The sequence below is a fragment of the Ammodytes marinus genome, assembly GCF_949987685.1.
Source record: "Ammodytes marinus genome assembly, chromosome: 1".
NCBI classification, from domain to species: domain Eukaryota; kingdom Metazoa; phylum Chordata; class Actinopteri; order Uranoscopiformes; family Ammodytidae; genus Ammodytes; species Ammodytes marinus.
This window is the reverse complement of record NC_137230.1, coordinates 31,703,288-31,719,369: the sequence shown is the minus strand read 5'-3', so window position 1 is coordinate 31,719,369 and position 16,082 is coordinate 31,703,288. Positions and strand designations below refer to the sequence as shown.

General features: G+C 41.3%; 1 protein-coding gene across 2 annotated transcripts in view; it reads right to left on the bottom strand.

Moving 5' to 3' along the window:
* Positions 1-16,082, bottom strand: part of furina (furin (paired basic amino acid cleaving enzyme) a) — a 94,434-nt gene that overhangs the window by 32,073 nt on the left and 46,279 nt on the right. For both annotated transcript variants that reach the window (XM_080030629.1, XM_080030628.1), the window contains exons 4-6: positions 9,541-9,639; positions 6,391-6,519; positions 5,821-5,897 (exon numbers count right to left, since the gene is read on the bottom strand). In XM_080030629.1, coding sequence (XP_079886755.1) covers positions 5,821-5,897; positions 6,391-6,519; positions 9,541-9,639 — 305 coding nt within the window. The remainder of the gene's footprint in view (positions 1-5,820; positions 5,898-6,390; positions 6,520-9,540; positions 9,640-16,082) is intronic.

Genomic DNA, 16,082 nt, shown 5'->3' with positions numbered 1-16,082 from the left:
CACTAGTTTTGTTCTACCAAACCAAATTGTTCGCCAACTTAATTAGCTTTTAAAAGGTGTCTTAACAATAAACACTTCCACACAACAGGTCCAAAATGCCTGAATAATCTTAATTAATGGCATTTCCGTTGTGACAAGCAAGTGAGTAAATCAAGAGAGAAATAACAAAAGGCACATAAAAGGGATGAAGGCAGTACAGCAGCACCACAAAACACCTTGACAGGAATACCTGAAACCTACGCATGACAAATAATTTGGGTACTCGGGACAAAATAAAAATCTTGTACCTTCTCTGACCTTTATAAGCCTATTCATCACAGTTATATTCCATCCACGCATACATACACACACACACACACACACACACACACACACAGCCCTAAGCCATTATAATGCTCCATTAAACTGGTTACTGCTAATTTATATTACAAATGGCATGCACGGTAAAGATTTTTATAGTTTACGGGCCAAATCCCCAAATGCAGAATCATACCGAGAGCTAATTAGAAACCTCGAGTCTGTGAGTTCATCTGCCCAACAGGATGATCAGTCACGATGGGGTAGAGGTGGGGGGGGCTTAGGGAGCTAGCGGGGCCGCCGACAATGAGCGCAAAGGCATGACTGAATGTCCTCAATTTGTCTGTGAAAAGTACACTCATTTGTACTGAGCCTATGTCCTGGAAGAGGCTGCCTGCCATCACATGAAACCAAACCTAGGTCTAACCTCCAGGCATAGCGGTTTGGCAAAGGGGGCTTAAGCAGTGTCTGTACCTCGGGTTGGGGTTGGGGTGGGGATTGGGGAGTGGGGGATCACCACATGAAGCGCCTCAAGTTGAAATGACTCCCAACACTTTGTCTGCAGGAACAAAGGGCTGTCTGTCACCGCGACTGCAGCTCTTGTTCAGTCGCTTGTTAACAAGTCACACAGATAAATTATCACAGCTGTAACGTCCGTCTGATAAATTGCCGAAAAACCTGGCGCACACACACTCCCACTTCACTCACTACTAGATCAAAGGGAAGTCTTAACTCGCAACTAAAACCCCGCTTCTTGAAAAACAACAACTAATATCCATCCTGATGCTATAAACATGAGACATTTTCAATTACTATTCAACAACTAAATAAACGCACTCGAGCATGATGTTATGACTCAGTCAAGTGCCCGGATAGCGCAGCAGGCTATGCAACAAGAGAGGTTCAAGGATTTTGTAAAGGCTTGTTGTCAGTTTATTTAAGCTACGTTTTAATTGTGGTGCCTTCACTTATGTATTCATAGGCTTTGGATTTAGGTATCTGAGGTATTAAGCTATTATTGTTTAATTAATATAATTATACCGTTTACTTTCTTTGCTTACTGTCACTTTTTAATTGTGTCACTTAAAGTACGCTGCTGGACGTGAGTCGCACGTTATATACTAAATATACATGGAATTATTCAAAATGTAATATTTACTTTTACTATACCTAAAGTATCACTGTATTAGGAATAAAGAAAAAAAGTAAAGAAAAAGCTTTTAATTTATCATGAGGAATGCTCCCCATTGGTCTAATTTAGACAAGCTCTCCAGCAGACCGAAACGAAATGCAGCAACAGTAGATTAGTGTGGGGTGCACAACACCAACACAATGCAAACTGTCCACTTGAAAGACTTTAGTTACCTGCACTGCTTACCGCATCAGTTCTGACCTCAACACAGCAGGAATAACATGTGCTTTGTATCTACTTCCATGCCTTCAGTCATCAATCTCAACCAAATCTTGATTGATAGAGTCAGTCACGTCTTGGAAAAACTTCAAAAACGCCTTTGGAATAGTACGAGTTGCTCAATACCTCAGGATCGTCCTACATAATGGTGATAATAGGAAATTATGGTGAACAAAGAGCAATTTGAAGAGAGTCTTGTTCCCATTACAGCCAAACAAGGCCCTTGGCAGATCCTCCGCTCAGAGACTAACTCAGGTTACATCAACTACAGTGGGCTGCTAGGCTCCAGGCCAGCAACACCATCAGTATTCTCACCCACAGCTGGCAGAAGCATTATCCCTGTGCAGAGCCTTAAACTGCCTGTCTCTCCGGAGGCGTGCTAAGGAGACGTGCTATTGTCATACAGATGTATCCAAACTGTGTCTGGGGGAAACAATGCTGTGATGGAAAGAAAAGGGATTCATCTCAACCTAGTACACTTTACAAGATGTGCATTGCAAAAAAAGAGAAAGAAAAAAAGGGAGCTTTTTGGTCCGTTTTTCATTTGCTCCGATATGTAAACTCAATGTATTATATATTTTTATATTTAACAGCTTTTATGACTGATTTTAACGATAACTTATTCATTATCACCTATTGATGACCTTTAAAATGCTGCTAGTTGGAGTGAGCCTGAAAACAAAATGTTATCATATCATAAAATGCATCATATGCAATGACAATAACACTATCTATCTATCTATCTATCTATCTATCTATCTATCTATCTATCTATCTATCTATCTATCTATCTATCTATCTATCTATCTATCTATATGATGCAAATTTTCTTGTGCTGCATAAACATACAGCAGTCTTCCGAGGGGTTTAAAATTGGCTCCAGGAGTTTGCGATCTATTCAAATTAGGGGCCGAACAACAGGATGACTAAAAGGACATGTCACCAAGAAGAAAAACACAATATTGTGAAATATGTACTTGTCCGACGTGGCATTGATCTTTTATATTTTATCTTCAAAGTTCCACTTCGCTGCCATATTCAGAGCCTGGCACACAACATCTTTCATTGACTTGGTGTTTTCTCTCTCTCTCTCTCTCTCTCTCTCTCTCTTGCATTAGCTTAATTACTAACTGGAGAAAAAAAAAATCATTGATGCTGTCGAGGCCGTGGATAGCAACGCTTGCTGTTCATTAGTGTCTGGGCTGCTCTAAACCTCAAAGGTAAATCTGAACAACTGTTTTTTGCGCTGCTCATTCCCAAGTCTCTTAATGATTCTGCCAGTTTACAAATGAGCTGGCCTGCAGGACAGAAAGGGCTGGCCATGTTTATGGAGCATGCTAAAGTGGAATATGAAAAAAGAAAAATGTCCAGAGGGAGATTAATGGAGGGTCTGGTAAAAATTAATCAGCCTGCTGTTTGCAACACTGCTAAGTAGGTCCCGTCATCTAATATCTGTGCATCAAATATGTCTGAATTTACATGTGTGTGGTCAATATGGGCTCCAGCTCTGTTCTGTTCGGGACAAAGTATCTTGTTCTTCTTATACATCATCATCAAGAACAACTCTGCACATGTTGAACGGAGTGATTCTGACTGATAGTTTAAATTATGTTGAGAGCTAACCTTGCTCCACATCAGGAGGCAATAAGTCGAGTATTTTCTAAAATCAAAACTCTGTGCCAAGTTTGGCCAGGTTTAATCCAGGAAATGCACATTTGGAAAGCGTCCTGATAGGAGTCAGAGGAAACCCTGCAGAGAAGAAAAACATCTAGATGACACTCTGCCTTATATAAACATGAGGGTGAATGGGCACATTGCTCCTGAGCCATCCTTACTGCTGCCCGTATGCCGGGCAGAGAAAGACATCTTTATGAAGGTGAACAGAGCCGGGCTTTTCTGCAGTGAACAGACACTTACAGTCTTACACAACCGTATGCATTTGAATGCCCGCCTACAGGTTGTTTACACATGCATCTGCACCAGCCCACTGTAAAGGAAGTCACACACACACACACACACACACACACACACACACACACACACACACACACACACACACACACACACACACACACACACACACACACACACACACTTTGTACAGCTATACTTGTGAGGACATTCGTAGACATAATGCATTCCCTAGCTCCTTACCATCAAAACTACATTTCCAACCCCAACCATTACATTCACCCTTTCCGAAACCTAATTCTAACCTGTCTAAAGTCTTTACCCTCAAACAGGCATTTGAAGAACCAGCCAAAATATCCTCACTTTTAAAACTGGTCCTCACAACGATGTCTGTACAAGTACACACGCGCATGCATGCACACACACGCACACACACACACACACACACACACACACACACACGCTCTTTTTCTGTCGGTCCTGCCAAGAGGATGACACAGAGAGCTGGGTGGCAAGAGATAAGGGCTGAGGTGAGCGCGGGATGGAAAGAGGTGCAGCATGAGGGAAACACCAATGGCAAGCGTCTGGGCTGGGCTCTGGGCCACATTGAGACACCAGAGAGCTTAAGCATGCCTTGGCACAGGGTGTGGATCTGTGGAGGGCTGTTATTCCACATTCTTCCACAAGGAAACCCACTATTTAGGGTTCTTTGTTGACAGTCGGAAACAGTTTCAGGCGCTGGCACAGCATCTTAAAAAGAGCTTAATTTGTTTGAATGAGGAAGCAACCGCATATTGTTTGAACTGTGTTTATTAAAACTTTTACCAAAAACTGTGTGTGTGTGTGTGTGTGTGTGTGTGTGTGTGTGTGTGTGTGTGTGTGTGTGTGTGTGTGTGTGTGTGTGTGTGTGTGTGTGTGTGATAATTCTGCCCTAGCGTTATATACTCTATTTTGAGAATGAAAACAATTCCACCACGCTTCACGGTGGTCGCTCCAGGCCTGTGTCTCAGTTGGGGATGTTTGCTTCCATCTATACCTAAATATAATCTCTTCTACCCATCACCAGCAATCACAGTGAGGCTAGCAGATAAAAACGCTTGCAGGCCAGTGGGCCACAAACAAACAGCCGATTATAGTGAATCAGACATTAGAGTCAGGAGGCGGGCAGGCAGGCGGTAGGAGTGAAGGGAAGCGAGGGAGCGCTCCTCCAAGAGCCAAGAGATTTGCTCTGTTTCATTAATGCTGATGAACTTAATTCGATCAATTATCGGCCAGACATCACTGTGGTGGTAAACAACTCCTAATGCCATCTACAGAGAGGCCACTGCCATGAAGTAGTTTTTCTTTACACACTACCTTAATCCTTAAGGAGATTTAATCCACTTAGACACACAATACAAATGCCCTGGTGGTTTTTGCCCATTTTTGGAAAGAAAAAGCGTTTAAGGTGGAGTCAGTGATTCCCGGAGAACACTGTTGTCAAAATCACTCAGTCAAAATCAGTGAATATCTTCTTATGATTTGCTACCTGTCGCACTGTGTGTGTGCTGGAAAAAAAATCCATTGTTAAAAGGAAGCCTAGGCTCTGTAAACGGGCATGTTGCTAGCCACTGTGGGCCCCTTTGTTTAAATTCCCTTTGTTTACATACCATTCTACAGAGCCTGGGCTGTGTATTAACACCAGATCTTTTTGCAGTGCATGCATAGTACGGACAGGTAGCGGATCGTGAGGAGATATTCAGATTTTTCCAAAAAGTGATTTTAGACAACCAGCATTCTTCAAGAATCGCTGACTCCGCCTTTAATCCTAGTGTAGATTTACTATACTTAACACAGACTATACAAAGGCCCTGGTGGTGTTTGTCCATTTTTGTTAAGTTAAAGTATTAAATGGTGGGGGAGAAAAATCTCTTGGATAAAACAAACCCCATAGGCTGTGGCCTTTAATTAGTTGTGTGTTCCCACATAGTAGCATTTGCCTTTGACTCCACAGCGGATGAAAAAGAGCCACGGGCCTATTTACATTTCAGCTGTTAGCCATCGGACTAGTGAGGGGGACAAATTAACGAGCAAGTGTAATTTCATCCTGACATGTTCGCCCACACAGTTGGCATTTAGAAAGCCCAGGGTGGGTGGTTCCAGGACTGAAAGACAGCGAGGAGAAGACTGGACGTTAAATCGTTATCCGTCTGGTTCTCTACCTGTTGTCGTTGAGCTGTGTGTATCGAGGCTGGGGATCGGGGTCGCCATCATTCACATCGTAGCTGGCATCCGGGTCCTTAGAGGGGACAGAGAAACTGTTAGTCGTATGCAGAAGCAACCTGGTAAAAGCCATGTAACAACGTAATGTATTTATTCAAATAAAATTAAAAAATGTAATAACAGGTCCATAATGCAACAAAATGCAGAGACCAAAACGTACAACTTATTACATTTTGGGTCACGTATTAATATAAATACTTTTCTCCTCATAGTGTAATAAATGTATCATTTTATAGATTATCAATGAAATTCAAGGCTCAACGTGTTAATTACATTTCAGGCTCTTGTAAGCCTTTTCTGAGAAGTTGTTGAAAAACCAGCGAATTTGAAAAAAACTCAAACTCTGTCTGCACACAAGTAGTTCAAATAAAATCCACCAGCCGTTCCGTTTTAGCTCAAAGACAGACACTTATCTGTAATTCAGAATCTGTTCTTATCTCCGTTCGGTAACACGGCTTCTCCAAAAGGAACAGCCAATGTTCCAGCTCATTGAGGAGTGGTGTACTCACATAGTTCTGCATGAGGTCAGGATGGTTCTTCTCTATTCCATCATCCAGGATGGACACCACCACGCCTTTACCTGTGAAGCCCAACTGCCACGCAGCTTTGGCATTCAGGTCACGGCGGTTACTGTTGTCCTGGGAGACAAAGAAAGCAAATAGCTTTAGATGGAAATCTAATTATCTGGGAGACACCTGAGTGCTGACAAGAATGTGCTTTTTTAACTAAATCCGAAAAGCTTACTCTGAAAAAAGAAAAGAAAAAGCAATAATTTAGTACATTTATGTAAAGACTGCGCTTCTGAGTGAAGCATCTGGGAAAAAGGAGCTTATTGAATTTCCTTAGTAAAAAAAAAAAAAGCTTAAGGTTTCTCAATGAAGGAGAAGGCCATATAACAAGGTTACAAAGACTATCTTGTTTCTGAGAGCATCAGTGCCATGCTTGCATTTATTATTAATACCAAGCAAACCACCGGTGACATGGATGATGGCGCACACAGTAATGAGTGTGCATGGCGTTTTGATATGATATTCTTTTGACATTTAAACATGACCTTTGGTCCAAAAGAGCCGTGTCTGGCTTTCATCTAGTTCAAAGCGCTTCCTATTAAGGCGTGGGTTAAATATAATGTCCCTGGTGATCATCGTCATCAGCCACATTTTCCTGTTATAATTCAGACCAGTGTGAGTGAAGTCTATGACACAGGATGGGGTTTAGTTCCTCGACCTTGTAACGTCAATGGCACTTAAACAATCAAGAGGAGAATCAATTAGAGTTGAACGTTGTGATTTGCAATGCTGATTCAGATTGGAAAAGGGCTTTTTGTGTGGCTGACACGCTGTCTGAATAATAAATCTGAGGGACGCATCAGTGAATTTTTTCAGTTTGAACATCAGTCATCAACTGGGTCCTTTTTCTTTCTCTAGTTTCATGGTTCCCTCGGCACACTGCGATATTAAACATGTGAGTGTGTGTAGTGCTTGAGATCTCTGCTTTGAGGCTTCAGGCCTTGAACAACAAAAAAAATCAGTTTTATCATTTATATAACAAGGAAAAAAAACACTGGAAAAATATTAAATATTCATTGTATCAGCAGATACTGACCATTAGCATCTGTCCACCAAGGACATGCTGCCAACAGACCCACCCACTCTCTCTCTCTCTCTCCCTCCCTCCCTCCCTCCCTCCCTCCCTCCCTCCCTCCTGTGGACAGGTTCACTTTTAATGAGGCACAGACTTATTTACTGTCCAGAGAGGCAGCGTATGCCTGTAACCTGACAACCTTTGGCTACATCTCTGAACTTCTAAACATAATACCAAACTGACTTATTATTCAAAAAGAGAAACTTTTTCCCAAACAACTTAAATGCAGAGACAAACTTTAGTGGAACCAACATCTTTTGAAGCCCCTAGGAGTTCAGGGTAAAACCAGGCAAATTGGACTTTTCTGAGCATTTTAAATGCATTTTTCCTGTTCACAAATTTGTTCAGCAAATTGTTACCACCATTCAGAGCACACAGAGCTGCTGGCCATCCAATTCCCTTTCTCTGTTTTCCTTTATAAAGCTATTCTAACAACGGGATATTAGTCAGGAGGTTGGTCCAACACTCAAGTACAGAGTGAAATGTCTCTACATATATTGGATGGATTGCTACTAAGATTGGTGCAGACATTCCTGGTACTTTTTTATTTATCTTCTTGTCCGACACTTCTCATTGTGATATATTGCCCTCTAAAACAAATTAGCATTAGCTTCAGGTAAATGATTAACACAAACACAGTAAATGTTGGGTTGTTTGCTTTGTTCAAATGCTGTTTTTTTTTCTCTTTCTTAAAGCTGAGCTGATCCCCTTAGTGGGAATGAGAAAAGCAAAAGGTGTTGCTTCAGTTTTCGTGCCGTTTGGGCATTTAACGAGCTTACAACCTCACGGGGTGCCAGTGCCTCTGGACTTAAAAATAGAAATCAGTCTTTAGTTTCGCAGTTTTACACCAATACAGGTTCAGCTCCTCTAGAACAAAAGGAATACAGAAATGTATCACATTCATACAACATCAGTGTGCATTTCTTAAATCTTATACGATTGGAAAATGTGCCAACAAAGATACTGGAGCTGCGACCACAAATTAATCGTTTTAGTCTTTTTTTCTAAATCTAAAATTCTAAATATTTCTTCTCAAATGTGAGGACCCGGTTTGTCATATACAGCATATGATAGTGGAATATCTTTGGGTTTGGATTATTGATTGGATTTAAGAATTTTAAAACATCCCTCTGGGTCTCTGGGAAATTCTAACTGGCAGACTAAATCAATAATGAATGTAATCAGTAGATGAAGCTTTAAAATATACAAAAAAAAAAAGCCATTACATTTTGCACACGCTTTACCACATCCACACATATCACACACTCACATGTGCTCTGAATGTGTGGCAGATCCTATTACATTTTGTCACATTGAAACAACCGGCAGACTTGTATCCACTCCCTCGCCTTTCAAGATGCCACCAACTACTCCAACACTCTGGGGAAGATGGCCTGCCTCTGTTAAAGCACAGACATTTTGGAATGACTGGTGGTGATGATACCAGTCTGTTTTGCATGACCATGAATCTCTTTGGCGCCGGAAGCTTCCGCACAGTAATTGAAGGAGGAGTGGAGCCCAAACAGAAAAAAATCTTGCCCGCTTTTTAAAAACAGACCGATGTGTCAGTCAGACATTCTTCAAGTCAAACGTGGAAAATCAATCTACTGAAAACAAGAGCGCTTCAAGGTGAATCACGTCCGTCTCTCTCTTTGTTACGGACTATGGACTAAATAAAGCAATCAATTCTATATAGTACGCGACTCAGAATTGAACAGGCCCGCTCTGCATGTGTCCATATTGTTTGAGCTGTTTTTAATAAGACTTCTACTTCTTTTGCAAACAAGACACGCAACAGCATTTCACACATCGGTGGTATATAAGATTCATACAGGCATGTCTTTTAGCCAGGGGGGCAGGGGGGGGGGGCATGAATGTAGTTATCTGTATTGACGTTCAGTGGATAAGAAAGCTCGACCAGAGTGCAATGTGGTATGCTTATGTCCCACAGATACGCGTGCACACACACACATGCTGTAGTATTTTGATTGGTCAAATATCTGTTGAGTACTCACCAGGTACCACTGGTCTCTGTACTTGGGATCGACAGGTTCGACGAAGGCCTCCTCCCTCTTTCTCCTCCGTTTCGACACCTGTTGCTCGGCCCAAGTCACCTAAAAGAAACACAGAAAGACAGTAGCATAAATAAGCATCACAATTAGTATTTAATTTTTTAGCAACGATATTGTTCCTTTAATGACTTCATTAAAAAACGGTCAAAAAAAGGGCCCCTAAATCCTCTCATGCGATAAATAGAAAGAAAAGATGGCAAATGCAAACAAGTTGATTCATTTCTGGAACGTAGGTTATAATGCGTCACATAGTGATGTTCTCAAGCGCTGTTCAGTAAAAAGAAATTGTATTTGGTGAGGGTAACTTCATCGTGATTAGTTCAATGTAATCTAGTTCAATCTAGTGTTAGGAGAGAAACTAAAACTAATATGCTACAATTGAAGTAGGAAAAGGTATTACCCGACGGTAATACCGTAAGGGTTCTGCTCACTCTCACATAATATATAAAAAAATACAGGACAAGAAATAATTAAACGCACCGTGCTAGACACGAGGGTCATATGAATTAATACAGAGATCCAACCTCTCTGTGGGACGGCAGCAGTCAGAGTGAGATTAGCGGCACAGGGGCATCGTGGGCACGGCGCTAATGAGACGCACTGATGAGCTCCACAGCCGACCGGGACTAATTCAATTTTTGGGAGATTGGTGTAAAATGGAATGAGCCAGGAGGAGCCATTATGCTTATGGGTAACACCTAAGTATGTAGGCACACAGCAGCACACTAACAACATCACACACTGGGCTACAAACGCAACACCAGAAGTACAACAACACACACACACACACAACAGGAACCAAGAGTCTGCAGGAGGCTTTGGTAATTTGCGAGCTCCTGCGGAAAGTGTTGACAGAAGCAGAATGCATTCAGTGAGAATATCCGTGCATCTCACTCCCCTCTGCAGAAGTGTGCTCGCAAGCTGCACCGCAAAAAACGCCATGGTAGACCAGCGACGGGAGAAAACGAGGGGAAATAAAGTGATTGAGAAGGAAGACAGAGAGGGCTGCCTACTGCAAGGACAGATCACCTGATGTGAAGGACAACCAAATCACAGTGCACCTCTCTCCTTCATTCTCTCCATCTCTCTCTTTCTGTGTGTGGGTCCCTCTCTCTCTCATTCCCTCTCTCTCTCGCTACAGAGACACAAGAGTAAAAGAGGAAAGAAGTAATGAAGGTCACATTAAGCTGCAACATTGAAGCGATGCCAACTCAACTCTACGGCCATAACGGAATCATTTTGCTTCAAGTAGAGCAGAGAGGTCTGCTATGGGTTCACGTCTGTGTCGCTCCCTCGGCTGGTTAAAAGCTTAAAAAAGGCCGAGAGGAGGATTCATGCGATTATTATAGGCAGCAGGAGGTCAGCCCCTTGGCGGGTTACACACAAAACTGTGGAACAGCTTTCTTTTTTTTCCACACAGAACATGTGCACTTAAGCCAGGCACACACACACACACACACACACACAATCACGCTACACGACTTTCAATGTCGTTTGATCTCAGTCACACTACACGACATTCTGCCTTGTATTCGGGTGTCTTGCGTCACTGTGCTTTTGAATAATACATGACAGATCGGTGACAGGGGGGTCACGCATTACAAGATCATTCACAAAGACAGAACTGTCCGATCTAAAAACGATGTTGTGTAACGAACAACACAAGCGACAGGTGGCACGGGTAATTACGCAATACCATGCAAGAATGCTTTTTCTTTTCTTTTCTTCTATCCATGGGTGTCTGCAAGAAACAAGTAGTTTGTGTGCTGATTTGCAGCAAACAAAAATAAGTTAAAAAGATTTGGAGAAAAGAATGGATTTGGACATACAGGCAGCAAGGATCGTCTGTTTTACAAAGAGAGTTGGAGGGTTCATAAATAATAAAAAAACATTTGTGCTTTGTTTTTGACACAAATACTGAAAAGTTTTGTGTGTATGCCAATGTATTAAAGAAGCTACTATAGTTTATTAGTCTGTCGGGCCGGCGTATGCACGGCTTGGGCGAGTGCCTTGGTCATGCACGGATCTCGTCTTTGAACAGTTCACACATAGCGGTCAAAACTCATAGGAGTGTAACCCCATTTGCCTATGATCTTTCGCGAGTGGAAAAATCTTGTAGTCTTAACTAGGCTTTAGGGGAGTGCTGCAACTGACGGGCCTATAAACATGATGTCAAAGAACTACTGATGATAGATATGTCTGCAAACGTTTTTCTGTTAAAAGCAAAAAGAAAGAGCAAAGACTTGAACTGCCAGTATGTTTGTGCGATCTTTGCTCTTGGTGAGAGGGAAATAAGTTAGAGGCCGTCTGTATTTGTTCTATAAAAGATCATCAGAAAGGAGGAGATAAACAAAGCAAAGTGGCCAACCCTTTTCAGACCTCTGGGAATCTGACAGCTTTATTGCCGTATATGCGCCGAAAATAAATTAAGAAGGTGTCGAAAAGAAAATGGAAACTGGCGCCATAAACTGTCTTGGTGCCAGCGTTGTCAGCCTGTGGACTTTTGGAAGAAGAAATAAAATATCTTATCTACCACATTCAAAAAATAAATGCCTGCTTCCTTACTGCCTCTGCATTTAAGTCTGGTGCATTGTCTGGGAGGACAACAATGGGGAAGAATAAATCAGAGTGGTACATCGTGTCGCGGGAAAACATTGCATCGGTTGCAAAAATATATTACACGCCTGACAATGATTGACATTTCCATTTCTTCACTAGGTAATGTGCAATCAACTCATGTCAAATGTGAAATGAATGCCATCATAACAGCCGCTCAAAAGGGCACAGTGTATCTTCAATGAATCAATAAATATCTTATCCATATCACAATTTTTATAAAGGATCCCCATAGTTCCACTAACCTATTCCTACACATGGCATTATAACTACTATAATGAGTTGGAGAGCGGATGGGTGTAGAGAGAGAGAAACCCAGTTGTTGACGCTTTCCTCTCTGTCAGGCTTCACTATTGGCTTTCTGTTTCAAAGGAAAATGGCACTATTGACTTTAAAAGGATCTATACAGTGTGAGTTACAAAGGCTCAATTGTATGCAGGGACCAAAATGTACTTTTCAAAGTCGTTCTTTCTTTTGCGTCATAAAAAAAGGCGGGGTATCGCGATTTCCCCTCTTCCATTTCCTCGTCTGCTTTTCAATCACGCACGCAAAAATCCTGTGTGAAACCCTCTCTGTTGTTTTCACACATTACAAACGGGGGGTAACGTCTTTGTGAAAGGGAAATTCACAAGCTGTTCAAACACGACAGGATTCTTAAGAAAATGATGACTAAATCTATGTTTGCGCAATATTTGTTATCTGGAAACGCAGAAAAGTTTTGAATAGTGTTCCAAGGCCACCGACTGTTTACTGCAGCATGTCGCTTGTGCTGCATGTATCTCAAAACAAACCTGTTCCTAAAATCACTGTGTAACCCAATCTCCTTTGTATTGTTTTGCACGCCATACAGAAAACATCAAGCGCAGGAACTTTTTAATCTTGTGCATGCCTCTCATGACCACGCGACAGCTCCCATTTGCACTCGTTGGAATTTTGTGTGGGAAACATCACAGGAATGCTACCAGGAAGGCCTAACTAGACCGACTGGTACGGCGACTCCAAACAGAAAAAAAATTAAAGGGATAGTTCAGTATATTTTTGAAGTGGTGTTGTATGAGGTACTACTATGCATAGTTAGTTGGATACCCTATTGAGAAGGCGATCAGCGCAGTCACTTTAAAGAGTTTCGCTGTAATGGAAGTAAGCCTTGTACTGTTGCATACAGGGCAATCAGTTTTTTTCCCAACACATTTATAAATGCTTACCTAAAAAAAAAAATCTTTCAATTGTACGCCAAATGAAGGATAACACGGCCGTCTTCACTTATTTTTGCACTTTTTTTTTTCAAGTGCAGTTTGGCAATGTAGTTCTACACCAAGTACGTCATACAACCCCACTCCAATAATACTGAACTATCCCTTTAACTCACTAAAGAGGTCAAGGTAATACTAGCATTACTAGCTCAATCTCTTAATTCATACACTCCCAGGAAACATACCATTTAGCTTTAGTACAGTACTTACAGTTTATGCTCCTTTAAGCTACAGACACCATCAGTTATTTTACCACTAATTTGTGCAGCCATTCAGCTTAATGTCGCACACAGTTCTTGGAAATGTCCAGGAGTTTGCTTTAGTCTTGACTCATAAGGAAATAATGGTGCACATTAGTGGCTAGAGTGTGTTTACAATCTATTAAGAGAGTGGGGATGCTCAATCAGTCAACCCTGTGAAAAAATATATCTTACGCAGCTGCATGCTAGTACAGTAATTAGCTTCATTTTCAGTCCTTTCACGGTTCTTTTTGTGCGGAGAAATACTTACAGTAAATACACTTTCATTGTGTGCCAATCATTTACTTACAATGCCAGTGAGTGTAAAATGGACAATGGTGGTTTGATTATTAAACTGACTATTTGAGATCAAAGTCCTCATTTCCAACATAATGTTCTCTTCCTATTCTATAGAAACAGGAAAAAAGAAACAATAGAAGTCACACCTTTCAGCGCAAGACTCATAATTCCTCGAGCAGATTTCCTTTGGCAGGGGTTTAACAAGAAAAATGTCGCCCCTTTTTTTTCTATTATGCATTTTTACAAACATTCTTCCAATAGTCCCTGTCAGAACACAGAGTCACGAAGTTAACAAAATCCTTTTAATTATAAATAAGCTTTTTGAAATAGTGGAAAAGTGTATATTTGTCATTTGTCCAGACCAATACATGAAGACTGCTAGGGTTCATGTTTAGGTGGAGTCTCATACTGTATTTGTCCGGAAAAATTATTCCTGACTCGGATCATTGTGCCCACCCACTGCTTTGTCCTTCTTCATTAAACAAACACAGCATGCCCCCCGAGGCTACAGTACATGGAAACCTCAAATCAAGCATCATTCCATAAAAGGAACATAAGACTAATTATAGTACAGATCACCGGCGATGTCGTTTGCATTTATGCCAACGCCTTTTGATGTTACAGTGGCCGTGGAACAGACTATTGAACTAAATGGATTGAACTCGGAACTCTGACTTTGGAAACGCTCTCATTTACACACACATAAACACACATTCATATTGTCCATATTACTGTGTCAGATGGTTTGTACTTTGTGTATACACGTTTGGCTGAATTGAATTGTGTGTTGCCACGTGCTGTTGCTACAGTATAGTGTGTATGGCTCGACATAAAATACAATTTTAAATAATTTTTTCCTTATAATATTTCTGATTTGACTCCGACTGGCTCCCAACATTATTAACCTGTGTCAAACCCGCTACAAAGTGAAACTGGCAATACAAAGCCCTCGGTCACACTCAAACACATGGAGTGTTTTTACTTCAACACATCTCTGAGACTCTCATTGCTTTGCGTGTCCTAAATCATAATCTACTTTTAAACTAACTAAAGAGAAACAAATGAAGCAACGCACTGTCCTCACGACAATAACAAAGCAGCAACAACAACAGAATGCAACAGTAAACAGTAGAAGGCTCGAAGGTAGCAGATAGACCCCAAGCTTTTAAATCTTCAATAGAGCCCTATTAACGCGGCTCTGTTAGCCCAGTCTGTGAGATCTGGCGCGGGTCCAGGTGCTTTTGTCGGTAATTAGACACTCTTCAAAGAGAGTTTACCGAGCCTTTTGTTCAGGCTTCATCTCCACCAGTTTAAAAAGCTACAAGGACAGTGTCTCTCTGGGGACCTAAACTTCCTCCTATTAAAAAGATTTTTTTTTACAGTGTTTTTCCGCTTATCAGAAAAAGCCAGAGCCCGCTGATGCAAATGTGAATTAAATTTGCAAAGATCTGCTTGCTTTAAAAGCTTTGATCAAACTATTAGTTGCTGCAAAGTTACAGTAATGCATCGATGTTTAGACATGAGAGTCTACTTGGTAAAGAAAAATGGCAAGCTATTGCAGCATTTGCAAAGCATCCTCATGATTAAATAAACAATCTAATAAATAAAGCATCTTGTTTACTCCCGTCAGTACATGACAGGCTGAGCTGACCCCTCCTGAACGGCTTCCACTTTTCTCTGAAGGTGCGGTGGGAGAAAAGGAATTCGACAACAGGAAATGGAGCCGCAGCGTTAAAGGAAATCCCAAAGAGGGTGGTGGACCAATTCTAACATACGACGCAGACAAAAAAAAAACTCAGCAGAAGTTGTCCTATTCCCAGCATGCACCTGTGTACTGTGGATAGCTGCACAGCATGACGGCATGGCAGCAGATTAGTTTTGACTCATGTAATGCTGCTTCGCTTTGCATTTGTTTGGCTTGATATTGAGATTTATTTAAATGACCATGATTGTCCTTGAAATTCTCCATTTGTCGAAATGATATCAGCGTGTTGACAATTTAAATTCTGTCTACAGATTAGAGAGAAAGAGAGAGGGAGAACCGAAGAGACGGTTTTCTGAGAAAGCAGACAAACAT